Source organism: Macaca thibetana, chromosome 10 (genome assembly GCF_024542745.1).
Source record: "Macaca thibetana thibetana isolate TM-01 chromosome 10, ASM2454274v1, whole genome shotgun sequence".
Taxonomy (NCBI): Eukaryota; Metazoa; Chordata; class Mammalia; order Primates; family Cercopithecidae; genus Macaca; species Macaca thibetana.
In genome coordinates, this window is record NC_065587.1 from 19,365,928 (window position 1) to 19,383,573 (window position 17,646).

The window sequence follows — 17,646 nt, forward strand, 5'->3', positions numbered from 1 at the left end:
GTAGTCCCAACTACTCGGGAGGCTGAGGCAAGAGAATGGCGTAAACCCAGGAGGCGGAGCTTGCAGTGAGCCGAGATTGCGCCACTGCACTCCAGCCTGGGCGACAGAGCGAGACTCCGTCTCAAAAAAAGAATAAAAGAAATGATCGCCTCCTGACTGAGTGTAGTGGCTCACACTTGTAATCCCAGCAGTTAAGGAGACTGAGATGGGAGGATTGCTTGAGCCCAGGAGTTCAAGACCAGCCTGGGCAGGATGACAAGACCCTGTCACTACAAAAAAAATTTAAAAATTAGCTGGGTATGGTGGCATGTTGCCTCTAGTCTCAGCTACTCAGAGGTGAGGGACAGGGGACTGAGGTGAGAGAATCGTTTGAGGCTGCTGTGAGCCATCATCAGGTCATTGCACTACAGCCTGGGCAACAAAGAGAGACCCTGTCTCAAAAAAAAAAAAAAAAAATCACCTGGCAGTGCTGCTAATTCAACTTTCTCTTCACCAGAGGCACTTGTTCACCAGTTATTAAGGAATATAATACCTGCTATTCTGTTAGCAATGCCGTCTTCTGCTTGAAATACAAAATAGAAATGTTTTAGGCCATTCCGCTATTCAAATCCATGTGGCTTTTTTTTCTGTTTTTTGTTTTGAGATGGAGTCTTGCTCTGTCGCCAGGCTGGAGTGCAGTGGCCCGATGTCGGCTCATTGCAACCTCTGCCTCCCGGGTTCAAGCAATTCCCCTACCTCAGCCTCCTGAGTAGCCGCAGACTACAGGCGTGCGCCACCACGCCCAGCTAATTTTTTTGCATTTTAGTACACATGGGTTTCACCATGTTGGCCAGGATGGTCTCGATCTCCTGACCTCATGAGCCACCCACCTTGGCCTCCTAAAGTGCCTCCTAAAGTGCTGTCATTACAGGCCTCAGCCACCACGCCCAGCCTCAGATCCATGATTTTTTCTTCAAGTGAACAGACTCTTTTTTTTTTTTTTTTTTTTTTGAGACTGAGTCTCACTCTTGTCACCCAGGCTGGAGTGCAGTGTTGTGATCTTGGCTCACTACAACCTCTGCCTCCCAGGTTCAAGCAATTCTCCTGCCTCAGCCTCCTGAGTAGCTGGGATTACAGGCATGTGCCACGATGGCCAGCTAATTTTTGTATTTTTAGTAGAAACGGGGTTTCACCATATTGGTAAGGTTGGTCTCAAACTCCTGACCTCAAGTGATCCACCTGCTGCTGCCTACCAAAGTGCTGGGATTACAGGCGTAAGCTACTGCACCCGGCCAAATAGACTAATCTTATAGAGGATACATACGTTATGCTGTTCTTCTTTTGCTCCTGTATTTTGCCACTGATTCCTTATTAAATGACTGTCACCTGCCAGTTGGACAGGGAATAAAAGCAGAGACACTCAGAACATTCGCTTGATACTGATGAGTGTTAAACATGCGTGTTAAAGGTAAAAGTGAATGTTGAATTATCTTAGTTTAACTTCATGTGGAATTTTTTTTTTTTTTTTTTTTTTTGGAGACAGGCTCTCACTGTGTTATCCAGGCTGGAGTGCAGTGGTACAGTTAACTCACTGCAGCCTTGAACTCTGCATTCAAGTGATCCTTCCACCTCAGCCTCCTGAGTAGCTAGGACTACAGGTGTGTGTCACCACACATGGCTTGTTTTTTCATTTCTTTGTAGAGATAGGATCTCATTACATTGCCCAGGCTGGTCTCCAACTCCTGACCTCAGCAGTCCTCCTGCCTCAGCCTCCTAAAGTGCTGGAATCACAGGTGTGAGCCACTGCATCTGGCCCCATGTGGACTCTTCATAACCTTGACTAGTTACAAAATGGCATTATTGTAGTCATTAGTGTCTCCAGGGATCTGTAAAGGAGGCCACCCTAATTCGTGTGGTAGGCCAATTGGTCATAGCAGTCAGGACAGCCATGTTTGTCTTTCCTTTAAAACAATCAGGAAAATGGACAAGCAGTTGATGTGACTGACTTGAGTAATCCTAGCCTTCTTGGATATAATCAGAAGACTTGAAGCCAATCTGCAGAGAAAAGAGTAACTGTGATTTAAATCCTAGGTTGAAACAGGAATCAGGTGGTCATTTTTCCTGTATAAAAATCTTGTTTGATAACTTTAAATGTATCTTTCATAAACTGAGTAGTAACTCTAACAGGTGACATTTCTGTGACAAATTTAGTTACAAACTTCTTAAGCTAATATAAGGATACCTATTTATGTTGGAGAAGGTAAAATTGTGGTATGAAAAGTCATTGGGAGGACAAGGTGGGAGGACGAATTGAGCCCAGGAGTTCACTACCAGACTAGACAACATAGTGAGACCCCATCTCTTTAAAAAAAAAAAAAAAAAAAAAAAGCCAGGGGTGGTGGTGTGCACCTGTGGTCCCAGATACTCAAGAGGCTAAGGTGGGAGGATCACTTGAGCTTGGGAAGTTGAGGCTGCAGTGAGCTATGATTGCATCATTGCACTCCAGCGTGGTCAACAGAGTGAGACTCTGTCTCGAAAAAAAAAATATTCAATCTTAGTGTGTCGGCTGTCCAGAAAACCTATCTAACTGGAAGTTCTTAGAACGGGCTGGCTGGTAAGACCGTAGAGAATAGCTTCTGACTGCTTTTTACTACCTGTTCCTTTTTGGTTGTTGTTGAGACAGAGTCTTGCTCTGTCGCCCAGGATGGAGTGCAGTAGCACGATCTTGACTCACTGCAACCTCCACCTCCCAGGTTCAAGTGATTCTCCTGCCTCAGCCTCCTGAGTAGTTGGGATTACAGGCATGTGCCACCATGCCCAGCTAATTTTTTTTTAATTTTAGTAGAGACAGGATTTCGCCATGTTGGCCAGGCTGGTCTCAAACTCCTGACCTCAAGTGATCTGCCCACCTTGGTCTCCCAAAGTGCTGGGATTACAGATGTGAGCCATTGCACCCGGCCTCTGCCTGTTCCATTTGTTTTAGTTTTATTTTGTTTTGTTTTGAGAGGGAGTTTCATTCTTGTTGCCTGGGCTGGAGTGCAATGGTGCAATCTCGGCTCACTGCAGCCTCCGCCTCCTGAGTTCAAGTGATTCTCCTGCCTCAGCCTCCCGAGTAGCTGGGATTACAGGCGCACGCCTCCATACCCAGCTAATTTTTTGTAATTTTAGTATAGATGGGATTTCTCCATGTTAGGCTGGTCTCAAACTCCTGACCTCAAGTGATCCGCCTGCCTCACCCTCCAAAAGTACTGGGATTACAGGTGTGAGCCACCATGCCCAGCCAGGAATATTTCCCTTTTAATCCCGCTTCCATAAATGTGACTTACATGAAATTCTACATAATGTCAGAATGTCCATCAGAATGCATAGTTGCTTCTGCATAGGATTTCTGCAGAAAGAAATGGATAAGGATTTTAACCATTGTTCTTTTGGGCTTTTGTTGAGATTCATTTGCTTTCCACTTTAATACTGATCACCAAAAATGGGTGTTCATAATAGCAATTCCCCAATAGGTTTTGGGAGGCTTGACCGTCACATTTTCTTTAAGGAAGGCTGCTGCAACTAAGAAAATATGTTTATGCTTCCTTGGGTGTGTGATTTTTGGGCAGTTAGCAGCTTGTTCTTGCCTAGTCAGGATTTAGTAACCTGTGCAAAAAGTGAAGTCTCAGGTATTAACTCTTGTATTCTCCGTATGGTAATCTTAATGAATTCATTCGTGATCAGTAGGTTCCTATGGGTTAACACTTTCCAGGCTAGGGACAGTGGCTCACACTTGTAATCCCAGCACTTTGGGAGGCTGAGGCAAGATGATCACTTGAGCCTAAGAGTTCAGACCAGCCTGGGCAACACAGCAAGACCTCATCTCTACAAAAATTTTTTAAAATTAACTGGTGGCATGCACCTGTAGTCTTAGCTGCTTGGGAGGCTGAGGCAAGAAAGATCACTTGAGCCCAGGAGTTTGAGGCTGCAGTGAACTATGTTCGTGCCACTGCACTCCAGCCTGAGAGTGAGACCCTGTCTCAAAAAAAAAAAAAAAAAATCTCCAAAAGGATAGATTAAAAAAAAAAAACCTCTCCAAAAGGGTAATACCACATCCTTTCTTGAAATACTCATAAGAAGGGAGCACTCCTAGTTAGAGTAGGCACTTTCCAAGTATTCTGTCTTTAGCCACGTTTGAATGCTTTCTTTGAAAATATCCCAAAGGGGTATTTCCACGAATAATGTTAAGGGCTCTTGATGAGATGGCAAATTTAAGAACTCTTCTCTTGGCCAGGCATGGTGGCTCACGCCCATAATCCTAACACTTTGGGAGGCCAAGGCAAGCAGATTACCTGAGCTCAGGCAGCCTGGCCAACATGATGAAACCGCATCTCTGCTAAAATACAAGAACAAATTAGCTGGGCACAGTGGCTCATGCCTGTAATCCCACCACTGTGGGAGGCCGAGGTGGGCGAGTCACCTGAGGTCAGGAGTTCGAGACCAGCCTGACCAACATGGAGAAACCCTGTCTCTACTAAAAATACAAAATTAGCCAGGCATGGTGGTGCATGCCTGTAATCCCAGCTACTCGGGAGGCTGAGGCAGGAGAATTGCTTGAACCTGGGAGGCAGAGGTTGCAGTGAGCTGAGATCATGCCACTGCACTCCAGCCTGGGTGACAGTGAGACTCCATCTCCAAAAAAAAAACTTGACAGACTGGAAGACCTAAAGGGGCAGGGACGAGAGTCATCTGCCTATGTGAAGCACTGGACTAGGCACACAGGACATATTATGTGGACAGTTATAAAGAGAGCAAACTGTGTTTTGTTTTGAGACAGAGTCTTGCTCTGTCACCCAGGCTGGAGTGCAGTGGCTCCATCTCGGCTCACTGCAAGCTCCGCCTCCCGGGTTCCCGCTATTCTCCTGCCTCAGCCTCCCGAGTAGCTGGGACTACAGGCGCCCGCCACCACACCTGGCTGATTTTTTGTATTTTTAGTAGAGACGGGGTTTCACCGTGTTAGCCAGGATGGTCTCGATCTCCTGACCTCCTGATCCGCCCGCCTCGGCCTCCCAAAGTGCTGGGATTACAGGCGTGAGCCACCGCGCCCGGCCCACAGTTTCTTATTTTTAAGCTAATACGGTTTTTCTGTTCCAGGATTCCATCTAGGATACCATATTACATTTAGTTGTTCTCTCTCTTTAGGCTCCTATTTTCCTTTTTTTAAGACTGTTACTTCTGGTAAAGTATTTTTTGATTCCCCATCAATAGGACCAAAATTAGGCTTTTCTGGATGTTTTGTGGTTGTGTTAAAGTGTTAACCTTTCCCAGGTGACTCCTAAATAAATAAGTAAAATCATTATAGAGTTCAGCAAACAACTGTAGTAGTAATTGAGAACACCTATTGGGATCCCTGTTACCTTTGGAGGTAAAGGTTTCAAACAAAACACCACTTAGAAACTTCTGTACATTAAGAATTTACACATTTAAGTGTGAAAGATTGTCTTTGAGTTAATACAAGCACATTAGGGTTCTTAGTTTAGTATCTGCATGGGGTAGTAAGGGAATATGTGATAATCTTTAGTTACTTCTAAGAGTAAAAAATTGCTTTGCAGTGGTTTTTCCTGTAGCATTATGTGTAAGTATTTACTATATTGCAAGGTCCTTCCTGTTTCTACTAGAAAAATTTTAAGCCCTTTTGTCCTTAGGATTTCTGTATTGTAGTAATATCTGATACCTTCATAACTACTATTGCTCCATCCTCCCTGCACCCCTCACCCCAGCCCCAAAGTTTTGCTAACCCTATAGATCTGAAACCATGTTTGCTCTGCAGATGTCTCTGGACTCTCCCATAGTGTTTTTTTGTTTTTTTCTTTTTCTGAGACAGGGTCTCTCTCACCCAGGATGGAGAGCAGTGGTGGATCACTATAGCCTTGAGCTCAAGTGACCCTCCCACCTCAGCCTCCTGAGTAGCAGGGACCACACTTGATGAATTTTTTTTTTTTTTTTTTTTTTTGAGATGGAGTCTTGCTCTGTCACCCAGGCTGGAGTGCAGTGGTGCGATCTCAGCTCACTGCAACCTCAGCCTCCCTAAAAGTAGCTGGGATTACAGGCACCCGCTACCACACCTGGCTAAGTTTTATATTTTTAGTAGAGATGGGGTTTCACCATGTTGGCCAGGCTGGTCTCAAACTCCTGGCCTCCAGTGATCCACCTGCCTCAGCCTCCTATAGTGCTGGGATTACAGGTGTGAGCCACCGTGCCCGGCCCACTCAATGAATTTTAAAATTTGTTTTGTAGAGATGGGGTCCCCTTATATTGCCCAGGCTGATCTTGAACTCCTGGACTCAAGCAATCCTCCCACTTCAGCCTCCCAAAGTTCTGGGAGTACAGGTGTGAGCCACTGCACCCAGCTAACTCCTGTCTTTACTGGTGATTTATAGGTTGTATGTCAGTTCTTTGACAATTTTTTTCAGAATTTTGAACAGCCTCCAGATATTTCCTTATATTTGGAACTCTATCTCAGTCTTCCAAAGTTTTATTCGTATTTCTATCCACTTATAAGACAGGTAATTCATAAATAAATCCTAAATAAATGCAAATGCCTGATTGATATCCTGGTCTTAAAACTAAAATATCATCTAGTCCTAAGGCATTTTCTTGTCCTGAAGAAAACATTTAGATGCTTCAGTTTTCTGTAAACACTGAGAGAATTCATGGTATGCTATACCCAGTGATTCTTGTGGGCTGAGTGAGCAAATCTGTCCCTCCATCCTCACCCCAAGATGTGGAATCAGTGATCTGAGAAGCAGTCAGTGCACATTCTCCTATTGCAAGGCCTGGGATGGGAGTGTTGTCAAAGTCATGGCATAGTGGTATGTGCTTTTTTACAAGGCAGTTGCAGCATTTTACTGGTGCTGAAAGTTTCGGAATTGCTTTTTTTTTTTTAACTTTATTATAAAAAATATTTCAAAGTATGCCAAAAGGAGGCAGTAATTTGCTGTGTATATGGGTATATATGTGTGTTAGTGTGCATGTGTGTATATATGGGTAGATATGTGTGTTAGTGTGCGTGTGTGTATGGGTAGATATGTGTGTTAGTGTGCATGTGTGTATATATATGTGTGTATACGTAAGTGCATATATTTCCTAGCTCTACTGAAAGGGCCTTCAAGCAAATGAGGATACCCGGTTCCAAGACCTTGGTGTTTTATGCAATTCCCCACTTAAAGAAACTAGGATTTCTCAGAAATAGCTGATTCTAGGGCTGGTACAGGATGAATACAAGATAAGCCAGAACGTATGGCAGTCTTTAAAAAAAAAAAAAAGATGGCATGTTGAAAAAGACACATGGGCCAGTTTGAAAAGGCACCCACTGGCAAAATCTGGGACAGTTTGAGCACCACCTAATTCAGGATATTAATGAGTTTTAGACCAACAGAAAAACCAGGAGTCGGCCGGGCACCGTGGCTCACACCTGTAATCCCAACACTCTGGGAGGCCGAGACAGGCGATCATTTGAGGTTAGGAGTTCCAGAGCAGTCTGGCCAACGTGGTGAAACTCTGTCTCTACTAAAAATACAAAAAACATTAGCCAGGCATGGTGGCGAATGTCTGTAGTCTTAGCTACTCAGGAAGCTGAGGTGGAAGAATTTCTTCAACGCAAGAGGCGAGGGTTGCAGTGAGCCAAGATCACGCCAGTGCACTCTAGCCTGGGTGACAGAGCAAGACTCTGTCTCAAAAAAAAAAAAGAAAAAAAAAAACTAGGAGTCTGTGAGTCCATACCAATAATACATAGGTATATAAACGGGAGAAAGAAGGACTTGCCTTTACAGTATGATGCCAAATGCTGGCTGGTAAATATGGAGAGAGGGCTAGAGTGGCAAAATGAAGAGTGGTTTGGTCAAGAATCATTAATGGATGCTAACTTAAGGGGAAAACTGGAGACCAAGATATTTGGATGATTTTAAATCTTCCAAATTGCATGCTAAATGCAAATGGGAAAGTAGTAACTAAATAGTAGAGAAACTAGGGAAAACTTTGACCAAATGATCAAAATTAGCACCACGGATAAAGGACAGATGAACATCATGGGCATCCAGAAGTGATGGTCTAAGAAGGGCACAACACCTCTTCAGTTAGTAATCTGCCCCATGGATATTTAGTCTCAGTCTAATCATGAGAAAACATCAGACCAACTCAAAATGAATAATGTTCTTTCACAGAAAGGGACTATATTCTCTAGAAATGTCAATATCATAAGAGACAAAAGTTGTAGAAATGTTCTAGATTAAGGGAGACCAAAGAGAGATACAACAATCAAATATCTGATTCTAGACTGGATCCTGTGTTGGAGGGGGAAGATCAATATAAAGGATATTATTGGGTCAGTTTACAAAACTGGAATTGGGAAGGTAGATTAGAAAATATTATTATCGATAACTGTAGTTATTAAAAAAACTGGCAGTTCTTCTCAACTTGAGTCTGCAGAAGTAAGTCCTTATGCCCTGAAGCATCTGTTATATGTGAGGGATTAGCCTCTCTCCTGTGCATCGGATACCGGCTAAGTACATCCTTGAGAGGAGAAAATAGTCACTCAGTCATTTTCTGTAGGGCCAAATTCTCTCATGGAGCTGGATAACAGGCTGTAAAAGAATATCGTCATTCTTAGGAAATAGGCACTGAAGTATTTAGGAATAAGGTATCATGACTTAGGCAATTTACTCTCAAGTTAGTAAAAAAAAAAACCAAACTCGCTCATATGTGGAAGCCAAAAAACTTGACTTCATGGAGGTAGAGAATAGAATGATAGATACCAGAGTCTGGGAAAGGTATGTGGGTGGGATGGCAGAATACAAAGAGGTTGATTATATGGGTACAAACATACAGTTGAAGAAGGAATAAGTTCTAATGTTTGATAGAATAGAGTGGCTATGGTTAACAAGTGTATTGTATATTTCAAAATAGCTAGAAGAGAGGACTTTAAATGTCTCCAAAACATAGGAAGGATAAATACTTGAGGTAATGGACACCCCAGATATCCTGACTAGATCATTAAACAGTTTATACATGTAACAGCATTATCACATGTACCCCATAAATATATATAAAGATCTGTATCAATTTTTTTAAATTCTGCAAAAAAATAAAAAGTAAATGATAAATAGGGAGAAATGTTAATAGGTAAATCCAGGTACACAGTATATGGATGTTTTTTGTGTTTTTTTAGTCTTGCAACATTACATTTAAAAAAAACTATTGCCTGCCGGGCCTGGTTGCTCACACTTGTAATCCCAGCACTTTGGGAGGCTGAGGCGGGCAGATCACCTGAGGTCAGGGGTTTGAGACCAGCCTGGCTAACATGGTGAAACCCTGTCGCTACTAAAAACACAAAAATTAGCCGGGCATGGTGGAAGGTGCCTGTAATCCCAGCCACTTGGGAGGCTGAGGCGAGAGAATTGCTTGAACCCAGGAGGCGGAGGTTGCAGTGGGCCAAGATTGTGCCACTGCACTTCATCCTGGGCTACAGAGTGAGACTCCATCTCAAAAAAAAAAAAAAAAAAAAAAAAAACATTATCCCCTTGTAAATTGGCATCTAATGCATTGAAAATTGGTAAGATTAGGCAGAGATTTTATCTAAGACTAAAGTTTCCTTGCCTTGCTGAGCATTCAGTGTTATGGACTATAACAATGTTATTGAATAGGAATTATGAGAGAATGTTTTAGCCAGAAACTGATCACTTTTAAGTTACTAGATTATTCTGCTTGAGCTTGTAAGAACCTTGATGTACTCCAGTCCTTTCTGAAATAAGGCAAGATATAAATAAGAATTGTGTGAAGTGTTTAAGATAGACACTTAGAATTATTCAGAACAGAAAGAAGTTTAAAGTGTGTGGCCTAAGAAATGTAATTCAAAATGACTATTTGATTTCTCTTTTTAGGAAGAACTCTTGGATATAAAAGAACTCCCCCATTCTAAACAGAGGCCTTCGTGCCTTTCTGAAAAATATGACAGGTATGTGTGTCATTCTAGTCCTTAACTACTTCTAGTCAATAACTTTTTGTTATACCAAACTTGGTAAATTAAGAATTGTATTGTTTTGAAGTTTTCTGGTAGAATTATGAAAGAGGATTTTCAAGAGGTAATAAGATGGGTTTCAACGACGTAGGCATGAAACTTAAATTAAAAAATGATCTGGTCAGAGTCACATAGTCAGAAAGCAGAATTTAAGACTTGAACCCAACCGGGCGCGGTGGCTCACGCCTGTAATCCCAGCACTTTGGGAGGCCGAGGCGGGCAAAGCACAATGTCAGGAGATCAAGACCATCCTGGCTAACACAGTGAAACCCTGTTTCTACTAAAAATACAAAAAATTAGCCGGGCGTGGTGGCAGGCGCCTGTAGTCCCAGCTACTTGGGAGGCTGAGGCAGGAGAATGGCATGAACCTGGGAGGCGGAGCTTACAGTGAGCTGAGATCGCACCACTGCACTCCAGCCTGGGTGACAGTGCGAGACTCCGTCTTAAAAAAATAAAAAGAACAACCAGGAGTCCTCACCAGGGTCTTCTCTCTTTACCAGTGGTTTTTTGCACTGTACTTTGAGGGTACCTGCCTTAGGTATGCTGCTCAAGGGGGCTCTTAGTTTTTTTTTTGCATTCCCACAAAAAACTATTTAGCCATTCACATTAGCTTTATTGCATCTTAGTTTCCTTCAGAAGAAGGTGGCTTTGGTTTGGGAAGACGATAGCTAAAAATGGTCTGAAAATCTCCTACAATAATCCTATATTGTACTACTTATGGCCACCTTAGTCATTTCTTTTTTTTTTTTTTTTTTTTTTTTTTTTTTTTTTTTTTGAGACAGAGTCTCACTCTTTTTGCTCAGGCTGGAGTGCACTGGCGCGACCTGGGCTCACTGCAACCTCCACCTCCCAGGTTCAAGCGATTCTTCTGCCTCAGCCTCCCAAGTAGCTGGGATTAAAGGCACCCGCCACCACGCCCAGCTAATGTTTTTGTATTTATAGCACCTATAGTACTATAGTGCCTATAGTCCCAGCTACTCAGGAGGCCAAAGCAGGAGGTTTGCTTGAGCCCAGGAACTTGAGGCTGCAGTGAATTATGATTGCATCACTACACTCCAGCCTGAGCAACAGAGATCCTATTTCAAAAAAAAAAAAAAAAAGGTCCTATTTAACCAGGAAATTGAACATTAATATGATGCTTTATATGTTAAAAAAAAATGTAGGCTAATATAAACCATCTACCTTGATATTTAAGAAATGATGGGCCGGGTGCAGTGGCTCACACCTATAATCCCAGCACTTTGGGCAGCCAAGGCAGGCGGATCACAAGGTCAGGGGTTTGAGACCAGCCTGGCCAACATAACGAAACCCCGTCTCTACTAAAAATACAAAAATGAGCTGGGTGTGGTGGCATGTGCCTGTAGTCCCAGCTACTCGGGAGGCTGAGGCAGGAGAATGGCACGAACCCGGGAGGCAGAGCTTGCAGTGAGCCAAGATCATGCCATTGCACTCCAGCCTGGGCCACAGAGCAAGACACCATCTCAAAGAAAAAAAAAAAAAACCTTGATGCCTCAACCACACTCCCTGATGAAGGTGATACTTGAATAATGGCTATTCCAATTAGTTAGGATTTTTCTTTCTTTTTTTTTTTATTTGAGATAGAGTTTCGCTCTTGTTGCCCAGGCTGGAGTGCAATGGCACAATCTCGGCTCACCACAGCCTCCGCCTTCAGGGTTCAAGCGATTATCCTAAGTAGTTGGGATTACAGGCACCCACCACCACACCTAGCTAATTTTTGTATTTTTAGTAGAGACGGGATTTCACCATTTTGGCCAGGCTGGTCTCGATCTGCTGACCTCAGGTGATCCACCCACCTCGGCCTCCCAAAGTGTTGGGATTAGCAGGCATGAGCCACCGCGTCTGGCCTACAAAATGTATTTTAAAAAATTATCCGGGCATGGTGGCACGTGCCTGTAGTCATAACTACTCAGGAGTCTGAGGTGGGAGGATCACCTGAGCCCCGAAGTTTCAGGCTGCCGTGAGGTATAATCATGCCACTTACTGCATTCCAGCCTGGGTGACAGAACTCTGAGACCCTGTCTGAAAAAAATAAAAACAAAGTTATCCTGGGCAGACAAACAACTTTTATTTCTGAAGCAGAGACTGTGCCTGGTGATAAAAACAAGAAAGAGGAGAGAGCTGCTTCATTCTGTTTCACCTCTCAGAACTAAAATTTGTTGGGCTCTTAAATGCTAGATAATCCTCACCACTACCCTAGAAGGTAGGTAGTATATATTTTATTGTGAGGAGTTTGAGACTGAAAAGTTAACTCACTTATTCAAGAAATGTTCATTGGTACCTACTATGTGATAAATACTGTGCCAGGTTCTATAAAATATTCCATGGCTTCATGGAGCATTGGTCTATGGAAGGACACAATCAAATACTTGTAAAAATTTATCATTGCAAACATCACAGGCTGCAAAGGACAAGTGTGGAGTACATTGCTAGTGTATAGCATGACCTGGTCTAATCTGGTGGTTGGGAAGTTCTTTCTGCAGAAGATGCAGCTCAGTAACTTGTCTAGGATGTTCCCAGTAGTGGTGGCAAACTAGAATTAGGGTCCAGATTTTTGGGCTCCAAAGTTTCTGCTCTGTGCACTGTACTACACACCACCCCCTCGTTACACAGAGAATAACAAAATAAAACCTAAACTACACATTTTAGGTCGTAAGCGCTGTCTGCCCTGCTTATGGAAAAACTAAGACTGTGCATAGAAATTCTGGAAAAATACACATCAAATGATCCAGGTACTACTTCTGGTGAGAGAGTTAAGGGATTTTTTTTTTCTCCTTTGTGTTAATCTTCAGTAAACAACAGTTAATATTTATGGAACATCTTCTTTGTATAGTACAGGCATAGTTATTGTAATCCATGTGCACTCCAAGGTATACGGTCTGAATGTTTCAATTGTGTACAGACCATTAGTTTTCAAGAGACTACTGGTGTTGTGTGATCAACAACAAAGTATTACTGAATTAATAGATGTTTTGGTTTTCGTATTAAAAGAGGTAACAATTCTGCAGGCAGTCATGAAGCTTTATATTGGAAATGGGTTTCCGGCTGGGCGTAGTGGCTCACATCTGTAATTCCAGCACTTTGGGAAGCCAAGGCAGGCAGATTACTTGAGGTTAGGAGTTAGAGACCTGGCCTGGCCAACTGGTGAAACCCTGTCTCTACTAAAAATACAAAAATTAGCAAGATGTGGTAGTGGGCACTTGTAATCCCAGCTACTGGTGAGGCTGAGGCAGAAGAATCACTTGAACCTGGGAGGCAGAGGGTGCAGTGTCATGCCACCGCACTCTATCCTGGGTGACAGAGCGAGACCCTGTCTCAGACAAATGGGTTTCCATAACTTAATAGCTGAGGAGGTTTAGAAATCAGACGGCCTATATGGTTCATGGGCGCAAGTGCTAACATTTGTATTTTCTGACCTGTAGTGATGGTGTCTGGGACCCTGAGAAGTGGCATGCCTCTCTCTACCCAGCTTCAGGGCGAAGCTCGCCAGTGGAAAGTCTGAAGAAAGAGTTGGATACCGACCGGCCTTCCCTGGTGCGCAGGATAGTAGGTGAGCATACAGTCACTCAGAAGTGGGGTTAGTGATTTTGGGGACATGCTTTTGGCTGCTGGTTTCATTCTTAGCTCTGAGAATTTTATGCTTTGAGGGGAAATGTCATCAGGAAACTGATTTATCAGTTGGATTTTTCCTAATCAGCAGGGTAAAGTCATAGTCTACTTTGTCACAGCTATTATATAGCTATCTTCTTATAGAAGACTGTTAGGCTGTGTGCTTCCGAATTAAAAGTGCTAATTATCTTTCATTGGCATGGATAACTGAGTTAGATGTGGTAGGTAGCATAAAGCTGTGCTGGAAATCTCATTATGCTTTCTCTCATACATGAGACCAGTCCTCGGGTATGAATTAGTTCTGGCAATTCTTTTTTTTTTTTTTGAGATGGAGTCTTGCTCTGTCACCCAGGCTGCAACCTCTGCCTCCTGGGTTCAAGCAATTCTCTGCCTCAGCCACCCAAGTAGCTGGGATTACAGGCGCCTGCCACCATGCCCGTCTAATTTTTGTATTTTTAGTAGAGATGTTCACCATCATGGCCAGGCTGGTCTTGAACTCCTAACCTTGTGATCCCCCTGCCTCGGCCTCCCAAAGTGTTGGCATTACAGGCATGAGCCACCGCGCTGAGCCTAGTTCTGGCAATTCTTAATTCATAATGGACTGTGATCTGAATACAAGGCTTTGATATGGTTTGAGACTGAAGTTAAGTCTGATCTTCCAACTTTTCTAGTTTAAAGTTTACCCCTTCAAACTAGAAACGTTGTTTAAGGGTGAAATGAAGACCAGGTAATATAAAAGCAGTCAAGGAACTTGTTGCAAGAAATCTTTTTGAGATGAGAGGACGACCTATCATAAAAACTTGGAACTAAATGAAAAAGATAGCCCAGCTCTAGTTTAAGCTGTAAGACCCTTCTACACAGTCTGTCAGTCCACTCAGCACAGTAATGTCTCTCAAATAATTTATTCTAGCAGAATCATTAAAGATATGCAGAGACTTTATTACAGTGATGAAAACTGAGAAGGAACCTAAATATCCAACAGTAGAAATGGGTCATGTAAACTTCGGTATATCCATATATAGGAATATTACATTGCATTGTCCTGTAAAACCATGTTGCAGATGTGTTTATTGGCAAATAATGTTCATGATGTACTGACTCATAGAAAACTGTCCATATTGTATCCTGTGTTTGGAAAAAACTGAGACTCTGCACAGAAATTCTGTAAAGCATGCAACCTAACATTCTAGGAGCTGTTCGTGATAACAGAATTAAAGCAGATTTTTCTCACTTGGACTAATCTTCAGTTTCCTGGTTTTTCTAGGAAGACATTTTTTGTGTGGTGACTTGTTTGTTCTTCCTACATCAATAAATTTATTGAGATAGAATTTACAGATAGCCTGCACAAAAAGTATACCATGGCCGGGCGCGGTGGCTCAAGCCTGTAATCCCAGCACTTTGGGAGGCCGAGACGGGCGGATCACGAGGTCAGGAGATCGAGACCATCCTGGCTAACACGGTGAAACCCCGTCTCTACTAAAAAATACAAAAAATTAGCCGGGCGAGGTGGCGGGCGCCTGTAGTCCCAGCTACTTGGGAGGCTGAGGCAGGAGAATGGCGTGAACCCGGGAGGCGGAGCTTGCAGTGAGCCGAGATCGCGCCACTGCACTCCAGCCTGGGGCACAGAGCAAGACTCCGTCTCAAAAAAAAAAAAAAAAAAAAAAAAAAAAAAAAAAAAAACAAAAAGTATACCATTTGATGTCTTGACATGTGTATCCATCTGTGAAACCATTACCAAAATCAACATAAGCATTTTTATCACCCCCAGACGTTCCCTAGTATTCCTATGTGTCCTCCATTTAGCCGCGCACCTGCCCCCAACACTTCCCCCTTCCCAAGCAAGCGCTGTAAACTTTTTTTTTTTTTTTTTTTTTTTTTTTGAGAGAGAGAGAGTCTCCCTCTGTCGCCCAGGCTGGAGTACAGTGGCATGATCTCTGCTTACTGCAACCTCTGCCTCCCAGGTTAAAGCGACTGTCTTGGCCGGGCGCGGTGGCTCAAGCCTGTAATCCCAGCACTTTGGGAGGCCGAGACGGGCGGATCACGAGGTCAGGAGATCGAGACCATCCTGGCTAACCCGGTGAAACCCCATCTCTAGTAAAAAAAAAAAAATACAAAAAAAATAGCCGGGCGAGGTGGCGAGCGTCTGTAGTCCCAGCTACTCGGGAGGCTGAGGCAGGAGAATGGCGTAAACCCGGGAGGCGGAGCTTGCAGTGAGCCGAGATCCGCCCACTGCACTCCAGGCTGGGCGACAGAGTGAGACTCCGTCTCAAAAAAATAAATAAATAAATAAAAAATAAATAAAGCGACTGTCTTGCCTCAGCCTCCTGAGTAGATGAGATTACACATGCACATTCCACCACGCCCAGCTAACTCCACCCGCCCCCGCCAGGATGGAGTCTTGCTCTGTCACCCAGGCTGGAGTGCAGTGGAGCAATCTCGGCTCACTACAACCCCTGCCTCCCGGGTTCAAGTGATTCTCGAGCCTCAGCTTCCCAAGTAGCTGGGATTATAGGCGTGCGCCACCACGCCCGACTAATTTTTGTATTTTTAGTAGAGACAGGATTTCACCATGTTGGCCAGCCTGGTCTTGAACTCCTGACCTCAAGTGATCCACCCACCTTGGCCTCCCAAAGTGCTGGGATCACAGGCATGAGTCACTGTGCCTGGCCCCAATTTTTGTATTTTTAGTAGAGATAAGGTTTACCTTGTTGGCCAGGCTGGTGTCGAACTCCCAACCTCAGGTGATCCACTTGTCTTGACCTCCCAAAGTGTTGGGATTACAGGCATGAGCCATAGTGCCCAGCCTGATCTGCTTTCTATGTCTTCTTTGTTCCTATAGATTAGTTTCCATTTCCTAGAATTTTATATAAATGTAGTTACTATAGTATGTACTCCTTGTGTAGCTTTTTTCACTAAGAATAATTAAGATTCATCCATGTTGTTGAGTGTCTAGTTTATTTTCATTGCTTAATAGTATTCCATTGTATGGATTTAGCAGTTGGTCTGTTTATCTGTTGATGCACATTTGGGTTGTTTCCAGTTTTTGACTGTTATAACCAAAGCTGCAATGAACATTCATGTACAAGTCTCTGGACATATGCTTGCTTTTCTCTTGGGTAAAAAACTAGGATTAAAATGGTTGGGTTGTATAGTAGATGTATGTTTAACCTTCTGGGAAATTGCCAAACTGTTTTCCAAAGTAGTGGTACCATTTTATGTTTCCATCAGTGGTGTATGAGAGTTCCACTTGCTCCACATCCTCGTCAGCACTTGGAATGGTCAGTCTTTTCAATTTTAGCCATTCTAATAGGTGTGTAGTGGTATCACATGGTTTAATTTGCATTTCCCTAATGACTAATTATGTTGAATATCTTTTCATATGCTTATTTGCCTTCCACATAACCTCTTTGGTGAAGGGTCTGTTCAAACCATTTGTCTATTTTTTAATTGGGTTGCGTTTTTTTTTCTTTTTTTTGAGATGTAGTCTGGCTCTTGGTACCCAGGCTACAGTGCAGTAGCGCAATCTCGGCTCACTACAACCTTCACCTCCTGGGTTTAAGTGATTCTCCTGCCTCAGCCTCCCAAGTAGCTGGGATTACAGGTGCCTGCCACCACGCCTGGCTAATTTTGTATTTTTAGTAGAGATGGGGTTTCACCATGTTGTTCAGGCTAGTCTCGAACTCCTAACCTCAGGTGATCCACCCACCTCAGCCTCCCAAAGTGCTGGGATTATAGGCATGAGCCACTGGGTTGGTTTTTTTTAATTAAGAGGTTTTATGTGTTCTGAATTTAAGTCCTTTATCAGAAAAATGCTTTGAAATATTTTGTCCCAATCTGTGGCTTGTCTTTGCATTCTCTAAACAGTGTCTTTCAAAGAGTAGAAATTTTTAAATTTTGATCAAGCCCAGTCTATCAGTGTTTTTTAAATGGATCATGCTTTTGGTGTCATGCCTAAGAAAACTTTGCCTAACCCAGTGCCACAGGAT

At 43.2% G+C, this 17,646-nt stretch overlaps 1 protein-coding gene across 10 annotated transcripts in view; it reads left to right on the plus strand.

Moving 5' to 3' along the window:
- The window catches only part of EIF4ENIF1 (eukaryotic translation initiation factor 4E nuclear import factor 1), a 64,251-nt gene that overhangs the window by 14,151 nt on the left and 32,454 nt on the right, over positions 1-17,646 (plus strand). For all 10 annotated transcript variants that reach the window (XM_050806684.1, XM_050806685.1, XM_050806681.1 and 7 more), the window contains exons 3-4: positions 9,897-9,970; positions 13,474-13,601. In XM_050806684.1, coding sequence (XP_050662641.1) covers positions 9,897-9,970; positions 13,474-13,601 — 202 coding nt within the window. The remainder of the gene's footprint in view (positions 1-9,896; positions 9,971-13,473; positions 13,602-17,646) is intronic.